At 44.7% G+C, this 23,258-nt stretch overlaps 1 protein-coding gene across 2 annotated transcripts in view; it reads left to right on the plus strand.

Moving 5' to 3' along the window:
* Positions 1-3,881: 3,881 nt before the first annotated feature.
* dlg3 (discs, large homolog 3 (Drosophila)) overlaps positions 3,882-23,258 on the plus strand; it is a 75,004-nt gene continuing 55,627 nt past the window's right edge. The window contains exons 1-4 of one of the 2 annotated variants that reach the window (XM_077021002.1): positions 3,882-4,245; positions 5,946-6,077; positions 12,019-12,113; positions 16,653-16,766. In XM_077021002.1, the coding sequence (XP_076877117.1) occupies positions 4,230-4,245; positions 5,946-6,077; positions 12,019-12,113; positions 16,653-16,766 (357 nt within the window). In that variant the 5' untranslated portion in view covers positions 3,882-4,229. The remainder of the gene's footprint in view (positions 4,246-5,945; positions 6,078-12,018; positions 12,114-16,652; positions 16,767-23,258) is intronic. The other variant, XM_077021003.1, reaches the window with a different exon arrangement.

Below are 23,258 nucleotides of genomic sequence, written 5' to 3' on the forward strand. Positions count from 1 at the left end.
TGCAATAATTGGTCTGTTGTTCCTGTTATCTCCTTCTGCATCAAACAAACGCTCTGGGCTGAAGTGGTTAAGAGAAACACAGAGCCTAACATGTAATACATATTTTATTGCACATAAAGATCAATGAAATAAAATAAAGTACAGTAACGTAACAATATAACAAATATAACTATTTATATTTAGCAATCTCAAGTGCTCTACCAACAACTGGTTGTTACGTGTAATCTAAACGGTCTTCAGCAGTTGGCCACATGTTTTCATTCACATCACATCTGATGTTGGCCCTTGCCATGCACCTGGGATAGAAAAGCTTGGTATGCCTTATTCACCCCTGGCAGTCTTCAGCTGAAACGTCTCTGCAGCCGGGATCCATTGCATCCAGGAGGGACATTTGGTCATGGGACCGATGATCATACACCTTCCACCTCCAGACTGAAAAAAGTTCCTTAGTGGGGTTGAGGAAAGGCGAGATGGGCGGGAGGAAAAGGGACATCACTCTTGGATGGTCTATAAACCAGTTTGTGATGACATGAGAATGACAGAATGCTACATTGTCCCATCACAAATGTCCTCGTGTTTCCTCCCACCTGTTCCCTTTCTGCTTCTGGAACCAGTTGTTTGTAGAGTTCATTCAAAAACTAAAGAAGGAGGTCACTGTTATAGGGACCAATCTGGCATTTGTGAAGAACCAAACCAGCACTTGAGATTGCAGGACAAATTGTTATATTTGCTCCTCTCTGACCCGGTACATTACTGTACTTCATTTTATTTAATTGATCTATATGTGCAAAAAATGTGTACAACAGTAATAACTTTTCAGCTGCCTTTGTTTTTGCAGAACTTTGCATTTTATACAATATTTAAGGTTTTGAACCTTAGGTTTTCATTTTTGACATGCTGTGTGCAAGCATTTGTAAATAAGACAAAATTGATCCAGAATTATGTTATTGGATAACCCCAACTGCTCCCCGGGCACCGGGCTAGGGCTGTCCACCACTCTGGGCACGTGTGCACCACAGCCCCCTAGTAATCACTAGTGTGTGTGTGTGTGTGTGTGTGTGTGTGTGTGTGTGTGTGTGTGTGTGTGTGTGTGTGTGTGTGTGTGTGTGTGTGTGTGTGTGTGTGTGTGTGTGTGTGTGTGTGTGTTCTAACTGCACAGATGGGTAAAAAGCGGAGGACAAATTTCAATTGTGGTGAAAAATCACAATTGACAAATATGGCACATTTCACATTTCACCTTGTGTGTATAGAAAATGTAAGCATTATAGAAACATGTAAAATGACATTTTATACAAAAACAACATGAATTGTACTAATTGTATAGCCACTGAAAACTGATGTTGTGTTTAATGTGTTTAGAGTTTTGAAAATGTGACTACAGATTGGACAAACACATTTGAGCAGTCGTAAAAAACTAACAAGGCCATCTTGTTATAGATGTATATAGATGCATTAATAAACTCTACCCTAATAATTTTTTTCTTTTTCAGTAGTTCTGTTGGTTGCATTGGCCTGTGGTCATGCACATGGTGTCATTTTTTAATATTCCATTTTGAAAAGTCCACATAAGCCACTGGTCTGTATTAGTATCTGTATCATTTAGATTAAATATTAATGAGAATCCGTTATTTCTGTGCAGCTGCTAACACTGTTGTAACTCTTCCATAACTGTTTCAAGGTTTTGCAGGAAAATGAACTGATAGTTTAGTAATGTGGAATTGTAGAAACAGAAGTACATTGGTGATGTAAATGAACTTTGATTTTATACAAAACTCACTGTGCAGGCCTTCTGTTGTGAAATAGGCCCAGTGTGAATAAAGGGATTCAAGCTCGTAATTCTACGGTACATTTTTAAAGACAAACACAGAGCAGGTAGCAGGCAGGCGGGTCTACAGCACTGTTCCATGTGCTGTATTTTTCCAGGACGCTCAGATGAGGGGTTATCAATAAGGATAAGTTAATCTAAACAAACAATAAAAGGGTTATAGTAATTAATTGTGGAAAAGCCATTGTGGATTACTGACTGGGCACTAACGCCCCCCCCCCAACAGATGGAGCAATAATCATAATAATTATCATCTATTTATCTAGCAACTTTCATAAACTCAAGGTTGCTTTATATAATTCACAATAAATCACACAACATTGAACAGTCAACAAATCAAAAACAGGACAGGACGTTTTGAGTTGTGTTTTTAAAGGTGAGATCCCATGGACTATGGAGAAGAGAGTCAAAGAGTTTTGAAGCTTTTGCACTGAACACTGATTGAAGGCCGTGTGAACCAGGGCCCTCTTATAGCCCTGAGTGTGCGGGCTGGACTGGGATTACAGCAGGTCAACATTGTGATGTCCATGTGATGCTTTTAAAGTTAGGAGTAAACAAGGTGAAGGTTGAGTGTGGATGAAGATTCTACCTGCTGAGTTTTGGACTTTCTTGACGATTTGGGGGTCTAAATGTACAAGACTTGATTAGAGATACAGCACCACCTGCTGGACATTTTAAAGCAAACCAAGTAACTTGGGTTTGCTTTAAAATGGAGGGGCTGGGGACGATTATCTTATACGTCTTACATATATCACGTGAGATCTGCAAAATAAATATTTTACATTAGGTTTTAGACAAGAAATGTTTAATCCCATTATAAAGGAATATATACATTTCAGAGTACAACATATAACATGAAGGTTAATACTGCCAGATTCTCGTCAGTTTGATAGATTTTAGCTAACTTACTCATATTTGGTTAGAACATCTCTCTGTATAAATTTGAAACTAGCAACTAACAAATGTTCATTTTCCACGTCGTTAATCAGTAAAAAGACGTTGTGCTGCTATCTTTAAAAAGCCTTGCTGTAAAAAAAGAGGACTACATTCATATTTAACGTGACGTTAACAGCACAAAGTGCCACGTAACACTTCCTCGTTCATGATCGCCTGTGTAACAAATGTGACCACCTAATTTATTGACGGTACTGTACATTAGAGCTTGCTCTTAAAGTCTACCTACACTATGCAGTATTTCATGAAGAGTTTTACGTTTTATTGTAAGAAACATACGATGACTGTGCTTCAGAATGTCTTCAGAATAAGAGACCCTGTGTACCTTCATAATAAATGAGTTAAACACCACTCAAAACGTCTTCAGGTGTTTTCTTCCTCACGTTCATTTGCACACAGGTGTTTTATTCTGGTATCCGCAATGTGAGCTGCTGGATTTACAGTCACATAATTCGGCGGTCACAGATTTGGGTGCCACACCGGCGTATTTTGCGTGATCTATGGTGCAGTTACTGTCCTTATTTGCACATTATAATTCATAATGGTTGTAGGAGTCCCATGTGCACCCTGCAGTGTTTGGTTGTTATAGCCATCAGCAAAATTATACACACGTTTGGCTAATTGACAAATTTATTTAAAAGGCACATTTTGAGTTTTGGAGTGAAAATCATCTCAGTGCAAACAGTGAGAGTACAAATGCGATACATTGTTATGCAGCTGTTTTCGGCGGTCTGCCGGCATTAGTCCTTTGGCGGGGGTGGTACAGGCCCAATACGGTCTCTCTCTCTGGGCACAGGCGAGTTTACTTCATTATCGTCACGTTGGGTGGGAGTTAAAGACCCTGTCGCTATTTTGCAAGGCGGTTATAGACCATTTTTGTGGATTTTGATATCTATTCTAGACTATTTATTGCTATTTGTTACCAGTAGGGGGCAGACGCCGTCTCGCAATCATGTCTCCTAAAGCGACTGGTTAATATGGGCTTAAACTTACAATCTGTTGATAACCAATATGCTGCATAACATGCCGAACAGTTTCGCTCTTGTGTTCATCTCATATTTCCACAGTGTTAATAAGTAATACATTTCGTGGCCAAACCATAAACACGGACTGTAAAACACGGACATTAAAGACTGGCGAGCCAAGCTGGCAGTGATTTACACACTCAGCCCGTGACTCGGGCGTGTAAAGCTCCGTCAACTCTGCGCTCAAAACTTTGCAACATTTGTGAATTCGACGCAAACAGCGGGAAGCAACAGCGTCGCGTGAACCTTCTCCCCGCGCGCACGTCTATGGGGCAGCCGCAGCGCGTCTCGCGCCCAGTCTCGTGCCAAGAGGTCGCCGCGCGAGACCGTTAAGAGAAGACCGTTAAGACCGTTAAGACCGTTAAGTGAAGACCTTTAAGACCGTGAAGACCGTTGAGGTTCCGTGGCCCATGTAACTGTATACCATGGTTCACAAGTATGGTAAGTTTACTTTATACAGTAGAATAAGTTGTAATTTCGCTTAACTTCGTGTGTAGTTGGATAACTAAATGTTACATCGTAGGAGTTACAGACTGAAATGTTGGGAGAGATTTCATACTCTCCTGAAGTTCCCCTGGGACACAGGAAGTACTTTTCCTTTCGTGACTTTCTCCCCAACACCGCGAAGACTAGCGCTAGCCCGTGGTTGGGGTGGTCTGCCCCGGGGAGAGCAGCGGGCTGAGCCGTTTACCGCCCCGTTACCGGTGCTCGTACTCCCGTCCTAACGCCTCACACAGCTGGGGCTGTTCTGGGGCTTACACGTACTTCATTAACACGATCGTACTGGGAGAGAGGGAGAGAGACAGGGAAGAGAGACAGGGAAGAGAGACGGGAGAAAGACAGGGGAGAGAGACAGGGGAAAGAGACGGAAGAGAGACAGGGGAGAGAGACAGGGGAAAGAGACAGGGAAGAGAGACAGGGAAGAGAGACAGGGGAAAGAGAAGGAAGAGAGACAGGGGAGAGAGACGGGAGAGAGACAGGGGAGAGAGACAGGGGAAAGAGATGGAAGAGAGACAGGGGAAAGAGAAGGAAGAGAGACAGGGGAGAGAGACGAGAGAGAGACAGGGAAGAGAGACAGGGGAGAGAGACAGGGGAAAGAGACGGAAGAGAGACAGGGGAGAGAGACAGGGGAAAGAGACAGGGAAGAGAGACAGGGGAAAGAGACAGAAGAGAGACAGGGGAGAGAGACAGGGGAAAGAGAAGGAAGAGAGACAGGGGAGAGAGACGGGAGAGAGACAGGGAAGAGAGACAGGGGAAAGAGACAGGGAAGAGAGACAGGGGAAAGAGAAGGGAGAGAGACAGGGGAAAGAGACGGGAGAGAGACAGGGAAGAGAGACAGGGGAGAGAGACAGGGGAAAGAGATGGAAGAGAGACAGGGGAGAGAGACAGGGAAAAGAGACAGGGAAGAGAGACAGGGGAAAGAGAAAGAAGAGAGACAGGGGAGAGAATCAGGGAAGAGAGACAGGGGAGAGAATCAGGGAAGAGAGACAGGGGAAAGAGACGGAAGAGAGACAGGGGAGAGAGATGGGAAAGAGACGGAAGAGAGACAGGGGAGAGAGACAGGGGAAAGAGACAGGGGAGAGAATCAGGGAAGAGAGACGGGAGAGAGACGGGAGAGAATCAGGGAAGAGAGACAGGGGAAAGAGACAGGGGAGAGAGAGACAGGGGAGATAATCAGGGGAGAGAGACAGGGGAGAGAATCAGGGAAGAGAGACAGGGAAGAGAAACTGGGGAGAGAGACAGGGGAGAGACTGGGGAGAGAGACAGGGAAGAGAGACAGGGGAGAGAGACAGGAGAGAGAGACGGGAGAGAGACAGGGGAGAGAATCAGGGATGAGAGACAGGGAAGAGAGACAGGGGAGAGAGACTGGGGAGAGAGACTGGGGAGAGAGACAGGGGAGAGAGACTGGGGAGAGAGACAGGTCCATCCTGGTGTTTCTAGCCCTTTATTTACCTTTATGGTAAACACAGATGTTGATGAATGACTCCACCAGTCGTACCTGCGGTAGGTAGAGTGCTTCCTGAATCCATAAACCCGGCGAAAGTGAACATGTAATACATATTAGTCAGCATGACAGCGTAAAAGTCCATACACCCAACACGCAGGTACATGACCTGTGATTAATGCATGTTTATGTCCAGATACTGAGAGAGCTGTTGGGTTACTGAAGCAGTACCAGGCCAGCCTGACCAGCCCGGAGGAGCAGTCTCTACGGACCAGTGTGGGCAAAGTCTCCGCTATCTTTGGCAGCCAGCTGTTCAGAGCTCTGTTGGGTAAGATCTGTTTTTTGTGTGAGCGAGTAGTGTCTCAGGACACATTCTTTGTAAGATTCATAATTTCAGAGATGGATGACTCTTGTACCAAATGTAATCACGGTTTTCTAAGAGAGAATTCTTGGCTTCGTAACAGTCTGTTACTTTTTCTAGCTGTGCTCCACTTCTGGAGCACAACCTGTGTTTTAGCTACAGTGTAGTCTCTCATTCTGCTACCAGATGCACAAGAGTCATCTTTTAATTGACGTTTGAAATATCTTTTCAGCACAACAAAAATAAAAAATCTGTTTTAAAAAGAAAATCTTGTTAATTGGTCAGCACTACAGGCGTTTCAGTAGCATACAGCTTTAGAAGTTACATGTTAAACTATTTTATGTTAAACTGGAGTCAAATAAAATAATTTTTCCTTCTTTCAGTGCTTTATTGTCTTACATGTTCTTTGAGGAACTATTTAAAAATGGCCCTACTTGATATATATGTCTGTAAATATAAAGTGTAAATGTTTTAATGACCAGAGGACATAGGTAGAAATGCAATTTCTACATGGAATATTTTAGAACTCATATATTTTAACATCTAAATCCCCTGAACTCATGTTTCCCAGTATCAAAAACACAATTTAAGAGTTTGTTTGACCTTTTATGTAAAACTCATATGTACGTATTTATTCCACTATCTGAAAGTGGAATTAATGTTTCTGTTTTTGTGCATTTGGATAAAGCTGCAGAATTAATTGTTGACTAATCAATATTGCAGTATTGACAGCTTCATAGAGGGTCACAATATGTATGTGAGACCTGTAAGAAATTTTCTTATTGTGTGCTTTATGTATTCTGACCAGCCTTTGATTATTGTTATGTGGATGTGTTCATGAAACGAGTGTTCATGTGATCCAATAAACCTGAATTAGATTGAAGTAATACAGGTTGAGTGTAGCCTGTGTCATGGGAAGGCTTCACCAGTGTGTTTTTATTACAGTATTACAATATGGAGCAGTGTACAGTAAGTGCATTATATTTTGACTGTTTGTGCAGTCTTAATGTGTCCTTATCACACCACCGTCTCTTAACTGAAATAACCCAATTTCTTGATAACTCTTAACATCATGGCTAGTGCCCAGGTAGACATGGACGTAAGGACAACTAAATATATAAGTTTCAAGTTAAATTAGCATCATGTGAACGATATATTGTGAGTAATATTAGTGAACACTTTAAGTACAGTCCTGAGGAACCTGTGGTCAGGTGATCTGTGGGAGGAAACGGTATTGTAGTTGACACCTTGAACACATGCCTGTCCACAGTCTTTGAGTCCAGCTAGTAGTTCAGATGTTGCCGTGTACAGTTTTTCTTAGTGTACTGACATTTTCCAATTTGTAGATGTACTCAAGTTTGTTTTGCAGTGAAAAAGAGGATACATTTGTTTCCTTGAATTCATGGCTAAGTGGTTATCTTAATTTCCAATGACATACTCTAATAATGTTTTCCTGTATGGCTGCTAAACCCACAACTGGAGGATAGAGGTCTTTCCCAGTCAGGGTGTTTAGATTAGTTTGAGTTGCTATGAGATTTTAGCGATGAGAGTAAAATGTTTTTCTTTGTATTCCACGTTTGAGGGGTTCTCAAGTCTTGTTACTTGTCATAGTGTACTGAAAGGCACTTTGTGTCCTCCTTAGAAATAAAATACAGAAGTACAGAAGTAGGAATGTTCAGTTGATGCCTTTGTAATAGAATACATAGAATAGATTAACTTATTTGAGCTGTTTCAAATGTAAATTTTCTCACGTGTTCTATCAGTATTTGAACCAGGGATTTAGAATCCACACGCAAAAATTCCAACGTGACACAAAAGACGTGGCGAAAGTACCTTGAATGTTTGAGGACTCCACACATTCCAGAAAGGCCGGATTGTCAGAGGAATGCGTAGAGCTGTAGGTAGACTAAAATCCTCATCGCTCTGGCACTTCAGATCTGTCTTTCCTGAGTGCCTGAGTGTGTTTCAGAGCACACTGTACTGTAGAGCACGGCCTAAGCTGTCTCTCAGCTGTGGAGAAAAATGGGGTCAAGGAAGTCCCAGCTGTAAGAAAACATGTGGCTTTAATCAGCACAAAGTGCGGGGTGGTGCCCAGCAGTAGAAACATGAGATCTCCACTAGTTATTCCCCCATTATTTGGTCTGGATGTACACACCCAAGAGTTCTGAGGCTTCCCTTATGCACAGCAATTAAAAACGTAAAGGGAGAAATGCTCAACATATGTGCATCTATTTCGTCCTATTTTACACGGCCATTTTTCATGTAGTAACCCAGGAAGTAGACTGTCTTGAATTTGCATGGCTATGGTTAAGATAATTTTTTTAATTGTACCATTAAAAAATTTATTTTACACTCATAAATGTAACTTGCAGCTGGCAGATACCAACGTTTCCAAGGTTCACTCGGATTCAATAACTTAGTGTCATACTGTTTTGGTATTGACGGATGTGCAGGGTGCGTGGGTGTGCTGTGTTGTAGATGACACTGCAGTTGTGAGGTTTGGGAGCGCTACAGTGGGACTGACCTCAACCTCTGCTTTTTGTGAGGGGACGACTGGCTTGGCTGGATAGCTGCATGATTGCACCATTTTAAACAAAGGTTTCCTTGACAGCAGACTCATCCCTCTGTTCTTAGGGCCACAAAACCAGAGGAACATGAAGACCTCACAAACGAGAGTGTGGTGACCCCTGTAATAGCACACCCCTCAATTATGTAGGCTAGATGGGACCTAAATTAGGGCCATGAAGGCACAAACATCAAAGCCAAACACGAACTTTTCCTAATTCTAACCTAAAATGAGCATTACTTAGGATCATAATCCATTAAAAAGCACAACACATTCACAGGACAGATGCATTAAGGAACATTCACAGGAAGGAAAGAATTGACACAAAGCATTCATGGGTAAAAGGCAGTTAATAAAGGGAGCGATAGATCCAATACCACAGATCTAGAGATGCTTTTGCATGATGACTATCCTAATGGCAGGATTTAAAATGTTTAACATTTTTTCTTTTCTTGGTCCATTTGAATTGTGGTTATGTGGTCTTTTCAAATTCCAAAGCTATGGGCAAAATTGTTCCAGAAAGCTTTCTAGAATACCACTTTATTTCTTGGTCTTGTTTTCAATTTAAAACTTGACGCAAATTTGGAAATTGCATTAAAAAACTCATTTCAACCGTTACATTTTGCAAGACTTCTGGATCTGATATTTATTGATGTAAGTATGGAACATGTGGTTGTTTTAAAATTGAAAGTGTGTGTTTTTAGTGTTTAAAGTGTGGGTGTTATAGTGTTTTAAGGTTCATCTGAAAGACTCGGTGATGGGTTTTGGAGAATAAGAAGTGGCTACACTCCCATGGTAGTGTCAGTGTCTGCACTAGTGCTGTCTCTACTACAGAACTGAATTTATTTTAGTGTACACAGTTTCTATGCACTTTATTGCATCTACATTCTATGAGACAACTTACCAAACGAGTAGGTGTTTTTGGTTTGACACATTTAAACATTTCCATTCATTTTATAGCAGAATGTTTTGTAATCAAGCATCATTTAGAGGAAGGGCAGGGGGTCATTTATGTTACAGCTTACTGTGCTCTCTCTCAATCTGTCAGTCTCTCTTTCTCTCTCAGTCTCTCTCTCTCTCTCTCTCTCACTCTCCAGCACACTTGCTCTCTCACTCTCTCATCCGTCTTTGGCCAGTCGGGCAACATAACTGCCTCCCACACATTGTTCTCTTCCCACACACACACACACACACACACACACACACACACACACACACACACACACACACACACACACACACACACACACACACACAGACAGACACACACAGCTGTGATGATTCACACAGCCCCATTCTTCTACTGTCTTTTCCACTGCACCCTAGTGGGACTCCAGTGAATCCCCAATGCTGCCTCACAAACACACACCACATGCACACATACACTGGTACTTTCATTAATTCTCTAGAAAGTTCCTTTCAAATGCTTTGAAACCTTTGTTATGGGATGATGTGCGTATTTTCCCCCTTTGTTGCAGAATGCATGTATGGCGGTACAGAGAATATGTTTCACTTTAGACACAGAAACACACAACATTGTCATTAGCAGCATGTGTTCTTGGTTCTGTGTGATGGCGGCGGTAGTCTTCACCTGTCATCAGGTGGCAGACCTTCACTACAGACCACAGTTAACCACCCGGGGAGGGATGGATAGAGGCAAGCACAGGGCATGATGGAGAAGGATAGACCACTGACATGACCTGGGGGGGGGGGGGGGTAGGATAGACCACTGACATGACCTGTATGTATCAAGTATGGTAGTACTGGTCAGCTGGTATGTCCTCATGACTATAACCCAGTGTATATTAAAGTATGGTATGTATTACAGGACTGGTCAGCTGGTATGTCCTCATGACTATAACCCAGTGTATATTAAAGTATGGTATGTATGTATGTCCTCTTGCTTGTCTTGGCTTTGCGGTAAATGTTGGCGCTTCTGCTGTAGCACAACAGTGTGTCTTGCAATCACTGTAACCTGCAATAAAATGTGCAGCTGAAGAACTGTGTACTTGACTGTGCTATGAGCAGTGAGTCACATTAACAACCTCTCTAAGTGAGCATGAATACAGCAGCCTTCCCAGCTCAGTATGGGCAAGACATTTGGATGGAGCTGCTGGATGATATTTATAGAGCCCCAACATGGCAGGACTGATGTTCAAGTTGAGCCAAGAGCCGACTTTGTTCTTCACCTTGTACCAGTTCCCTTGTTCACTCATCGTAGTTGTGTACCTGCATCCTATGGCTCTTCTGGTAGGTTATTTTGTTGTTACTGTGATAGCATTTTAATGTCTCATTAAGGATTATCGTAATCTAATCACAATAAGGATTATTATCATAAGGTTACCACGGAAATTCAAGATACAAAACTTTCATATTGCAGCCTATTGTCACGTCCAGCTCCGCCCTCCTTCCCAGTCCCATCTGCCCTAGCCCCGCCTTGTTTTCCTGTCTCTTTGGTTCCCTTATGTCTGCCACGCCCCTGTCCTAAATGTTTCCACCTGCGTCTCGTTTCACCTCCATGTTTCAGTATATTTAAACCTCTCTGTTCTACCCTTTGTTGTCGGTCATTGTGTTCGTAAGTTCTTCCGTTGCCCTGCACCGCGCTGCTTTGTCTGCTCCTTGTCTTTTGTCTGGTTTAGGTTGTTGTGTGTGAGTCTCTAGTCCTTTATATGCCCCGCCTTGCTGTGTATGTTTGTTGTTGCGTCCTGTCTGCTGTGCGCCTCAGTTTAATTCTATTAGTGTTTGTCGTTCAGTGTTTGTTGCCTGTACTATCGCTCTACGCCCTCCATACCTGTTAAGCTCCTTAGTATTATCTTCCCTTTCCCTTGGTTCTCCTGTCTTTTCTGTTGTATGCTCCTCATTCCTCTATGTTCCTAGGTTGGTTGTTTAGTTCTGGTTTATGCTTTTGGTTATAGTGTTCATGCTTAGTCTTGTATCTTACCTAGCCTTTCCCGGTTGTAGCTCCTGGGTGTTCATTATCTAGGTGTTTGTTTTGTATGCTGTCTCTTATATCCATACATGTGTGTTTCGTTGTGTTCGTTCTAGTTTGTTTAGTATATCCTTTGTCATGTTCATTCTTTGGTTCCATAGTTCACATATCTGTTAGTCTTAGTCTCTCGTGTCTTCTCTGTTTAGTCGGTTGAGTTTGTGTGTTTTTCCCGGTACTCTCTTGACTCCCCTTTACCTAAGTTATCCGTCCATGTTCAGTGTCCCACTTTGATTTATTTAAATAAAGTCCACATTCCTGCATTTGCGTCTACCGCCTCCGTCAATCGTTACACCTATGAAGAGAATAAATAATTTGTGTTCTCCATGATGACTGAGTTTTTCCATTATTCTTAGACATACAGGAGTGCTATGAGGTGACCCTCCAGCTGAACGCAACAGAGAATGGAATAAACCACAAGGGGAATCAACCTCCACCGGAGATCTTCCATGTAAGAGAAGAACCATCGACAACGCTGAAATGCAGAAAACATCACTCCAATACAGACAGCTTGTTTCAAACAGTGATGTTCTAAAAACACATGCACCTCACACCAATATTGTTCACAAATCTGTTTGCATTATTACATTTTGCTTGGATGCCTGTAGTGAGTTGAGAAAAGGCAGGACAAATGAAAATGATAGTTTGGTGAGTTGTAATGAGAAAAACAGAAAGGAGGGAGAAGAACGGAAAGAGGAAGAGTGAGAGGAGACGGAAGCAGAAAAAGCCCATGTATGAAAGAGACAGAGGGAGGGAGAGAGATGGAGGGATGGAGATAGAGGGATGCATGCACAGTAAAGTATTAGTCCTTTGTAGGAAGAGCTGCAGTAGTAAGACCAGGCACTCGTCAGTGGGCAACATGAGTGTCACCAAGACCTTCCATTATAAATGTCTGGTCACATGGCCATGCCAAATATTTATAGGTAGAGTAGAGAAAATGCCTTAAAATTCTGTTTGGAGTCTGGAATCCACAGGAGACAGGATGATATTACAGTAGCCAGACTGTTGCTGTCCTGCCCACGGACATGAAGATCATGAGGTCTCAACATGCTAGAAGCAGCTTGTCAAATGTTCTAAATGTAGTGACGTGTGATCACATGTCTTTTTTGACTTTCAGGTTTTTGATAAGATTGCATTTATTGGTTGTTTATTTATACATGTATGATATTTATGTGGATGTAATATGAACAAAGGCAAGAAAAAATACATAGACTGGAAAATAGACAAGAAACGTTGAGTGTGCAGTACATAAAGGAGACAAAGTGTAGTGTAATTGAGAACACAATCACTGACAGTTCAAAATGAAATATTTTCATGAGCCAAGTTGTTTTACACTGTTTGACATAATTGAATTGTAATGAAATGGGTAACTCGGCTTTGCTAAACATTGATATTGAGCTGGTTGGTTATAAAAGGATTAGCCCTAGCAGGAGATTGAGCAGACTTGGGTATGTGGGAGGTGGTGTGGGTGGTAGTGTTTGTGTGTGCATGTGAGATGTGAGTATGTGTGTAGAAAAGGATCACAGAAAAAAGCAAATAAGAAGGATGTCTTTTAATTTAGTGTTTCGCTCCAATAGTGATCATGGCCGCCCCTCGACTGTTGTGGAGATCTGATAAAACTGAAAGAAAAACAGTTTAAATTCTTTATGCCCTTTTAAAAGTCTTCATCTATATTTAGCAGACCTGTTCTACACTGTAATAAACAAGACATTCACACAAATGGAGCAGTGGTAGTTTAAAATGCTCAAGTTATTTATGTTTATGAAAATTAAATGATTCTAATTGGCAGAGTGAAGTGGACTTCCTGAGTGCTGAACTGCAGTGTTTGGTCTGACAGTGTCCTCTTTTTAGAATTTTTATTATTTCATCTATATTCTATGCAAAACACTTCACTATTGTGTCAAGTTATTTAGATATTAGAAATTCAGGATTTAGAAAATTTGCATCTTTGAACAGTTTTCTTTCCGTATCTTTTCTCCTCTGATGATGCAGCAGTTTAAACTCTTTCTTTCTCATTAAAGGGCTCATATTTTATTTGTTCTCTTAATCACTTTCTAGGGTTTTAACCTAATTTGTTGTTTGTTGTGTTGATGGACGGCAAACTACAAAATACAGTCACTGAAATGACTCAGCCCCCGTGTGATGAGTGCTCCAGCGTTAGCGTCAGCCCCCGTGTGATGAGTGCTCCAGCGTTAGCGTCAGCCCCGTGTGATGAGTGCTCCAGCGTTAGCGTCAGCCCCCGTGTGAGGAGTGCTGGAGAGTGCTCCAGGGTTAGCGTTAGCCCCCGTGTGAGGAGTGCTGGAGAGTGATCCAGGGTTAGCGTCAGCCCCCGTGTGATGAGTGATCCAGGGTTAGCGTTAGCCCCTGTGTGATGAGTGCTGGAGAGTGCTCCAGGGTTAGCGTTAGCCTCTGTGTGTTGAGTGCTCCAGCATTAGCATTAGCCCCTGTGTGATAAGTGATCCAGGGTTAGCGTTAGCCTCTGTGTGATGAGTGCTGGAGAGTGATCCAGCTTTAGCGTTAGCCCCCATGTGATGAGTGCTCCAGGGTTAGCGTTAGCCCCCGTGTGATGAGTGCTCCAGGGTTAGCGTTAGCCCCCGTGTGATGAGTGCTCCAGGGTTAGCGTCAGCCCCCGTGTGATGAGTGCTGGAGAGTGATCCAGGGTTAGCGTCAGCCCCCGTGTGATGAGTGCTGGAGAGTGATCCAGGGTTAGCGTCAGCCCCCGTGTGATGAGTGCTCCAGCGTTAGCGTCAGCCCCCGTGTGATGAGTGATCCAGGGTTAGCGTTAGCCCCTGTGTGATGAGTGCTGGAGTGTGCTCCAGGGTTAGCGTTAGCCTCTGTGTGTTGAGTGCTCCAGCATTAGCATTAGCCCCTGTGTGATAAGTGATCCAGGGTTAGCGTTAGCCTCTGTGTGATGAGTGCTGGAAAGTGCTCCAGGGTTAGCGTTAGCCCCTATGTGATGAGTGCTGGAGAGTGATCCAGCTTTAGCGTTAGCCCCCGTGTGATGAGTGCTCCAGCGCTAGCGTTAGCCCCCGTGTGATGAGTGCTCCAGGGTTAGCGTTAGCCCCCGTGTGATGAGTGCTCCAGGGTTAGCGTTAGCCCCCGTGTGATGAGTGCTGGAGAGTGCTCCAGGGTTAGCGTTAGCCCCTGTGTGATGAGTGCTGGAGAGTGATCCAGTGTTAGCGTTAGCCCCTGTGTGATGAGTGCTCCAGGGTTAGCGTTAGCCCCTGTGTGATGAGTGCTCCAGGGTTAGCGTTAGCCTCTGTGTGATGAGTGCTGGAGAGTGCTCCAGGGTTAGCGTTAGCCCCTGTGTGATGAGTGCTCCAGTGTTAGCGTTAGCCCCTGTGTGATGAGTGCTCCAGGGTTAGCGTTAGCCCCTGTGTGATGAGTGCTCCAGGGTTAGCGTTAGCCCCTGTGTGGTGAGTGCTGGAGAGTGCTCCAGGGTTAGCGTTAGCCTCTGTGTGATGAGTGCTGGAGAGTGCTCCAGGGTTAGCGTTAGCCTCTGTGTGATGAGTGCTGGAGAGTGCTCCAGGGTTAGCGTTAGCCTCTGTGTGATGAGTGCTGGAGAGTGCTCCAGGGTTAGCGTTAGCCCCTGTGTGATGAGTGCTGGAGAGTGCTCCAGCGTTAGCGTTAGCCTCTGTGTGATGAGTGCTGGGGAGTGATCCAGGGTTAGCGTTAGCCCCTGTGTGATGAGTGCTCCAGGGTTAGCGTTAGCCTCTGTGTGTTGAGTGCTCCAGGGTTAGCGTTAGCCTCTGTGTGTTGAGTGCTCCAGGGTTAGCGTTAGCCCCTGTGTGATGAGTGCTGGAGAGTGCTCCAGCGTTAGCATTAGCCCCTGTGTGATGAGTGCTCCAGGGTTAGCGTTAGCCTCTGTGTGATGAGTGCTGGAGAGTGCTCCAGGGTTAGCGTTAGCCTCTGTGTGATGAGTGCTGGAGAGTGCTCCAGGGTTAGCGTTAGCCCCTGTGTGATGAGTGCTCCAGCGTTAGCCCCTGTGTGATGAGTGCTCAAGCGTTGGCGTCAGCCCCCGTGTGATGAGTGCTCCAGCGTTAGCATCAGCCCCCGTGTGATGAGTGCTCCAGCGTTAGCGTTAGCCCCTGTGTGATGAGTGCTCCAGCGTTAGCGTTAGCCCCCGTGTGATGAGTGCTCCAGCGTTGGCGTTAGCCCCCGTGTGATGAGTGCTCCAGCGTTAGCGTTAGCCCCCGTGTGATGAGTGCTCCAGCGTTAGCGTTAGCCCCCATGTGATGAGTGCTCCAGCGTTAGCGTTAGCCCCCGTGTGATGAGTGCTCCAGTGTTAGCGTTAGCCCCTGTGTGATGAGTGCTCCAGCGTTAGCGTTAGCCCCCATGTGATGAGTGCTCCAGCGTTAGCGTTAGCCCCCGTGTGATGAGTGCTCCAGCGTTAGCGTTAGCCCCCGTGTGATGAGTGCTCCAGCGTTAGCGTTAGCCCCCATGTGATGAGTGCTCCAGCGTTAGCGTTAGCCCCCGTGTGATGAGTGCTCCAGCGTTAGCGTTAGCCCCCGTGTGATGAGTGCTCCAGCGTCAGCCCCTGTGGCTGCTGTGGTGAAGCTGCCAGTGCTCTCTGAGCCAGCAGGAGGCGCTGTGGCGCTGAGAGCGTCCAGGGCCTGTTCACTGTCTCCTGAGTGGAGGAGAGGGGTCCAACTGCAGAAATAAACAACTCTTTGACTAAAGCACAAATCTCAGATCTCACCACTATAGAGATACAGATGATCCTGTTATTTAATTATTAACATGATGCTTTTAACTAATCACCCTTGAATGTTTTGTAATATATTTAATATGTAGATAATATGTTAATATGTAGTTATGACTTTAGGTAATTCTGTTGCCTAAAAGTGTTAATTCATGTAAGTGTTTTACATGGTTGTGTGTTGAAACTGGCTTTTCATGTATTTTTATGCAGTAGGTCCTAATAGTGATGTTTGTGTTTTAATATTTTGTGTTTCCTTTTGTCTGATGTTTATCTTCTCACTACATGTAGCAGCCCTCCGAGCTGGAGGGTGTGTCACGAGTGCGAGTCACCAGCAGGAGGAGCTGTCAGCAGGTGGAGAGAGTAGCAGCCGTGGTGTGTCTCTCCCATGTGGAGACCCCCGAGGTGAGTGGGATGGAGCACATCTTTGGCTGAATGGAGCCGGGCATTTGAAAGTTAACTTCGCTAAGAGAATAGCGTGATGTTGTCCTGTTTAGAATACGATGGCAATATAATATTTGTTATGAAATGTTTAATATATTTTGAGGGTGGAAGTGTTTGTGGGCTAAAACCCTACATGGACATGTGTCATCTGAGTGTCTTTGTTCATATGAATCTTCAACACATGTTTGTAGACATGGTTTCAGCACAGCCCCCAGGCTGCAAGTGTATCTGCAGAGGACAACTGCTTACATCTCTGGATGCAGAACAGCTTGTACGAACCAGAATTTTGGGTCTTAAGTGCCTCCCCCACTGGTTTATTTTTTGGTGATTTGCAATGAATTAAGTGCATGAAAGTGACTGGCATGTTCCAGTAAGTCCTGATCCCAGCTAAAACATTCACATTTGAATTAAGCACCCTCTCCACCCCTTCCAAAAAAGAGAAGAACACAGTAAGAGTGGTGTTTATGATGACGACACAGGTCTGTAGGATGCTGTAAACACAGTAGGAGCGGTGTTTATGATGACGACACAGGTCTGTAGGATACTGTAATAAACACAGCAAGAGCGGTGTGTATGATGACGACACAGGTCTGTAGGATGCTGTAAACACAGAGCGGTGTTTATGATGACTACACAGGTCTGTAGGATGCTGTAAACACAGAGCGGTGTTTATGATGATGACACAGGTCTGTAGGATGCTGTAAACACAGAGCGGTGTTTATGATGACGACACAGGTCTGTAGGATGCTGTAAACACAGAGCGGTGTTTATGATGACACAGGTCTGTAGGATGCTGTAAACACAGAGCGGTGTTTATGATGATGACACAGGTCTGTAGGATGCTGTAAACACAGAGCGGTGTTTATGATGACGACACAGGTCTGTAGGATGCTGTAAACACAGTAAGAGCGGTGTTTATGATGATGACACAGGTCTGTAGGATGCTGTAAACACAGTAAGAGCGGTGTTTATGATGATGACACAGGTCTGTAGGATGCTGTAAACACAGAGCGGTGTTTATGATGACGACACAGGTCTGTAGGATGCTGTAAACACAGAGCGGTGTTTATGATGATGACACAGGTCTGTAGGATGCTGTAAACACAGAGCGGTGTTTATGATGACGACACAGGTCTGTAGGATGCTGTAAACACAGAGCGGTGTTTATGATGATGACACAGGTCTGTAGGATGCTGTAAACACAGAGCGGTGTTTATGATGACGACACAGGTCTGTAGGATGCTGTAAACACAGAGCGGTGTTTATGATGACGACACAGGTCTGTAGGATGCTGTAAACACAGTAAGAGCGGTGTTTATGATGATGACACAGGTCTGTAGGATGCTGTAAACACAGAGCGGTGTTTATGATGACGACACAGGTCTGTAGGATGCTGTAAACACAGAGCGGTGTTTATGATGATGACACAGGTCTGTAGGATGCTGTAAACACAGAGCGGTGTTTATGATGATGACACAGGTCTGTAGGATGCTGTAAACACAGAGCGGTGTTTATGATGACGACACAGGTCTGTAGGATGCTGTAAACACAGAGCGGTGTTTATGATGACGACACAGGTCTGTAGGATGCTGTAAACACAGTAAGAGCGGTGTTTATGATGATGACACAGGTCTGTAGGATGCTGTAAACACAGAGCGGTGTTTATGATGACGACACAGGTCTGTAGGATGCTGTAAAGGCCTCATAGTTGCAGTGCGTCATGGATTTCCTCATTTGACATGCCTTCCCAAAGCCAGCACGCCCAGTTGGCCCATGGCAGCATAAAGCCTGCAGGTGCTAGCTGTTCAGCTGAGTGGAGATCTAGTGCACAGGGCGGGGGAGTGAGGAGGAGTGAGGAGGAGGAGGAGTGAGGAGGAGAGGGGGAGGTGCTGATATGTTCAGGGGTCTCGGCCTGTGCTTTAGGAACGTGGACTCAGTGGGCTTTAAAGATGCGTAGCGTCATCTCTGCACATTTAACTATGCAGCACAGTGCAAGACAGCAGCGTTGTGGTGACAGTGAGGCTGGGCCCAATGTAGCGTCATCTCTCCTCACACACGGGGAGGGATGCAGGGCAAGGATGGAGGGGGCAGTGAGGGAGAGAAAGAGGGAGGGAAAGGGAGAGGGGTAGAGAGGGAGAGAGACAGAAAAAGAGAGAGAGAGACAGAGAGACGGAGAGAGAGAGAGATGCACGGAGACGGAGAGAGGGATACAGGGAGCGAGAGAGAGAGAGAGAGAGAGAGAGAGAGAGAGAGAGAGAGAGAGAGAGTGGGGGAGGACAGAGAGATCTCGCAGGCTGAGGGCCGGTGCAGTGCAACACAGTCAGAGCTGGAACGGACACCCAGAGCTCAGCCTTCCGCAGGTTGCCATGGAAACCACATTCCTCCCTCTGCTTGCATCCCCACAGACCGACTGCCTTACCCCCCCCCCCCCCCCCCCCCCCCCCCCCCCCGTCTGTTCTCTGTCTTTAGCATCTCCCTTTACTCTTCATATGTGTACGCACCAGTGTAACATGGGGGGGGGGCTCCAGCTCCCTAAAATGAGCAGACATGTTCCTAAATGAACAAGCTTAGCTTGAGTCATGATGAACGCCACAGGCAGGTGTGCAAAGACTCCGTGGTTTGTAAAAGAAGAGGACGGCACAGTGAAACGTGATCTCTCCCTTTGAGCTTACAGTCTTCTTCTCATGTGCTCCTGAGCACAGATTTCTAGTCATGATCTTTCTGTCCATTTCAGTCTAGTCATTTCTTCCCACTCATGATTAGCATTTTTCATACACTCACCTCCCCCCCTCTTAGCTTCCCCTGTTAATATGCCTCTACTTGACTCTTTCTCTTTCTTTAGCCAGTGCTGTGATGTATTGGTGGGAGTTCTCTGTATTAACTCCCGTCCCGTTTCCACGGTGCGCCTCCTCTCTCCATCTCTGCCCTCCTCGCGTCCTCTCCTCCCTGTCTTCCGTTTCCATAGGTAACCCCCTATCATTACAGTGTCACTCAGATGTGCCCTCACTGTTGCACCAGCTGTTTTCTGCCACTGGTCCTATTAATAGAAGTCACAGGCTTCATAGACGCTTTAGTTTAGTGTCCCAGAGGTGATGTGGCAGCATCTCCAGGTCTGTAGGCTCATCCCCAGGTCTGTAGGCTCATCCCCAGGTCTGTAGGCTCATCCCCAGGTCTGTAGACTCATCCCCAGGTCTGTAGACTCATCCCCAGGTCTGTAGGCTCATCCCCAGGTCTGTAGGCTCATCCCCAGGACTGTAGACTCATCCCCAGGTCTGTAGGCTCATCCCCAGGTCTGTAGGCTCATCCCCAGGTCTGTAGGCTCATCCCCAGGTCTGTAGACTCATCCCCAGGTCTGTAGACTCATCCCCAGGTCTGTAGGCTCATCCCCAGGTCTGTAGGCTCATCCCCAGGTCTGTAGGCTCATCCCCAGGACTGTAGACTCATCCCCAGGTATGTAGGCTCATCTCCTGTACCTTCAGCTGTCCATAAACACTGGTCAAAGGACCCAGCGTTCAGTCTGGGTCATCCCATTAGAGCATATGTACACAGTAAACTCACTGATGTTCCTACCAGTGTATCGACAGCTAGAGTATACATTTGAAATCAAGGCAGTTCACTGTTCCTAAATGTCAGTGTTAATTTAATACTAGTCCGTGTGAACTATGTAGAGTAGAAGGTTGTGCATAAATTTGCCCAACTATTCCAACTCCCTGAACACTGCCAGATGAAACGCATCAAGGCCTGTGACAGATATTCACGCTGCTTAAAAGAGCACTTGGTGTTCTGTACAGCACTGCCTCTGCATTTCATTCAGAGCACGCTTAGTAACAGCATTACTGGCCCTTTAAGACAGCCTGTTTCTCATCTTACCTTATTTGGGCATGCATCCTGTCAGGTGATCAGAGAGCAGTCACAAGGGCTGATATGAGAATGCACAGAAATTCCAAAAATGCTCTACAGATGCCTTCAGTTGGAGAGGTGATGTGAGGGTGTGGGGCAGACTGGAGGGTTATGTAATGGGGTGAAGCAGTAGCTCACAGTGGGGTCGACAGAAGGGGGTCATTCACCATATGGAGGAATCTGCCCTCTCTTTAACAGTGGCTTTCCTGGTGTTTATACTATAGATGGACAAGCCTTCATGATCCGTTGATTAAGAGTATGATGGGGATATTATATTTAGTATTCCTGACATACATGTTATTTGGAATACAGGAACCAATCAGAGGTGTCCTGACTATTCGAATCTCTTACTAAACGTACATGATCTCTTAGTTTTAACACTATGTAGTCCTAAACTACTGTGCATGGTCGATTGAATAGTATACATTCAGAAGATGTGGGTGGCATGAACAACTCTGTAATTCAGCTGCATTATTGAACACTTAAATGTGCCAGTTGTCAAGGAGACGTATTCTGTAACACGCTGATGATCCTGGAGCTGTAGAAATGTGTCTGAACCATCCAGCTGGAATGGAAGTGAGATTTGTTTTTAGAATTCAGCCTGAGAGGATACATCTGTCTCTCTCGTCATGCGCACGCAGTGTGCAGTGTGCAGTGTGCAGTATGCAGTAGTCTACACCACTGTACTTGTCCTGGACTCAGACCTAGAGGAGTTATACTGATAGCTTGATATTTTAACTGTTATTGGAATTAAAATGCACAAGGGCTTCTGTTTAAGCAGTGCGCTGGTGTTCTGATGAGACGTGTCTGTGATAATCTCCCCATGTTGTCCCACCCCTCCCCCCCGTCCTCTGCGCTGCATGCTGAATATGACAGACAGATTCAGCTACCGACTGGTTCTGACTACTGCAGAGACGTACACATACTTTAAAAAATATATTTTTATATTACATAATCTTCAGAGTAGGATTCTTTCCCTAGAGGTACTAGCAACGCCCACATGTGCTCACACAGTGGAAGACATACACATACACACACACACACACACACACACACACACACACAAACACATGACATAATGCCAGTGTGTAACACATGCATGAAGGCACGTTCTGTTTCTCTCCTGTTCACTCTGATCTGCGTCTCATATCCTGGAGATGCGAACACGGCGCTACCCCCCATGGAGACTGCAGCGCGTGGCTGTGTGGGGCAGGAGAGGTGTGGGGCAGGAGAGGTGTGAGGAACGCCTGCCACAGTCCTGTGGTTCACGCTTCATGTGCTTCATGCTGTTCTCTTCTGTCTTTGCCTCTCACACCACTCAGCTCCGAGCTGACTTAGACATGTTCCTCTTCCTGCTTGTTTTATAGATCATTATAATATTGTGTGTTTGTTCCTCCCCCCTTGGCAACAGATTTAAATGGGCTATGTATCCGTTTGTGAGCATTCTGTATACAAAGTGTGAACATATCAGACTCCTTTATAAGTATAGAGGACAAATGGGAGTCATGTCACAGTTATAGTGATTTTTATGGATGAAACCTCCATGACTTGCTGCACCAGTCAGTGTGATATTGCTGTTCTATGTGCTGCGTATTAGTGAAATCAGCAGAGGTGTTGCAACACCCAGTGTTGTAACTGTACAGTGTTGCCCACTGGCTTCTTATGTGATTATTATGCCACTATGAAAGTCTACAGTAAGTGTAAGTCTAGAGTGTTTGCCTGCTTCTCTGATGATGAATAGCCCAGTTGAAGTTGAAGCACTGGGAATAATCCCTTACCGTTTCAACTGAACTGTACAGATAGCAATTTATCTTCTTATAATGTTTCAAAACTAACAAAAAAGTAATAAACTCTACGTTCACAAAACAACAAATCAACAGAACAACTGCTTACAAGATTGGCTTTTGTGTCTCTACCACAAGGTCTCTTTCACGCATTATAAAAACAATTAGATTTGACACTTTCTAATTGTAACAATTTCAGAGAAAATACGACAAATCTGTTCATCCACCGTGTCTGAAGGAACATGTTGCGTGTGTTTCACTCAAGTTGTCCAACCCTGAACATCTGAACCTCACGAGGCCATTAACAAACAGTTCTCATCTGAACCTCACGAAGTCATTAACAAACAATTCTCATCTGAACCTCATGAAGTCATTAACAAACAGTTCTCATCTGAACCTCAGTCATTAACAACCAGTTCTCATCTGAACCTCACAAGGTCACTAACAAACAGTTCTCATTGGAATATGTATTAGAATTTTTTTTAATATGGTAAAAACATCAAAGGATGGAAAGAGGTGATTGAGTCTTTATTCTATCTAGCTGAGGATGTGGTGGTGTTTCCGGCTGTGGACAGTGGGATTTAAGACACTGGTGCACTCATGGTGTGATAAAATCAGATGTTTTTCTTATCTAGGATGACGACAGCATTGCATACTGCACTGCACACACAACACACACTGTGGAAGTTTGCACTCTACTTGGCCTTTTTTTGGACATTGAATATAAACATTTTATGACTACAATACTTGAAAAATTTAATAAATGTTA

Source organism: Brachyhypopomus gauderio, chromosome 11 (genome assembly GCF_052324685.1).
Source record: "Brachyhypopomus gauderio isolate BG-103 chromosome 11, BGAUD_0.2, whole genome shotgun sequence".
Classification (NCBI taxonomy): domain Eukaryota; kingdom Metazoa; phylum Chordata; class Actinopteri; order Gymnotiformes; family Hypopomidae; genus Brachyhypopomus; species Brachyhypopomus gauderio.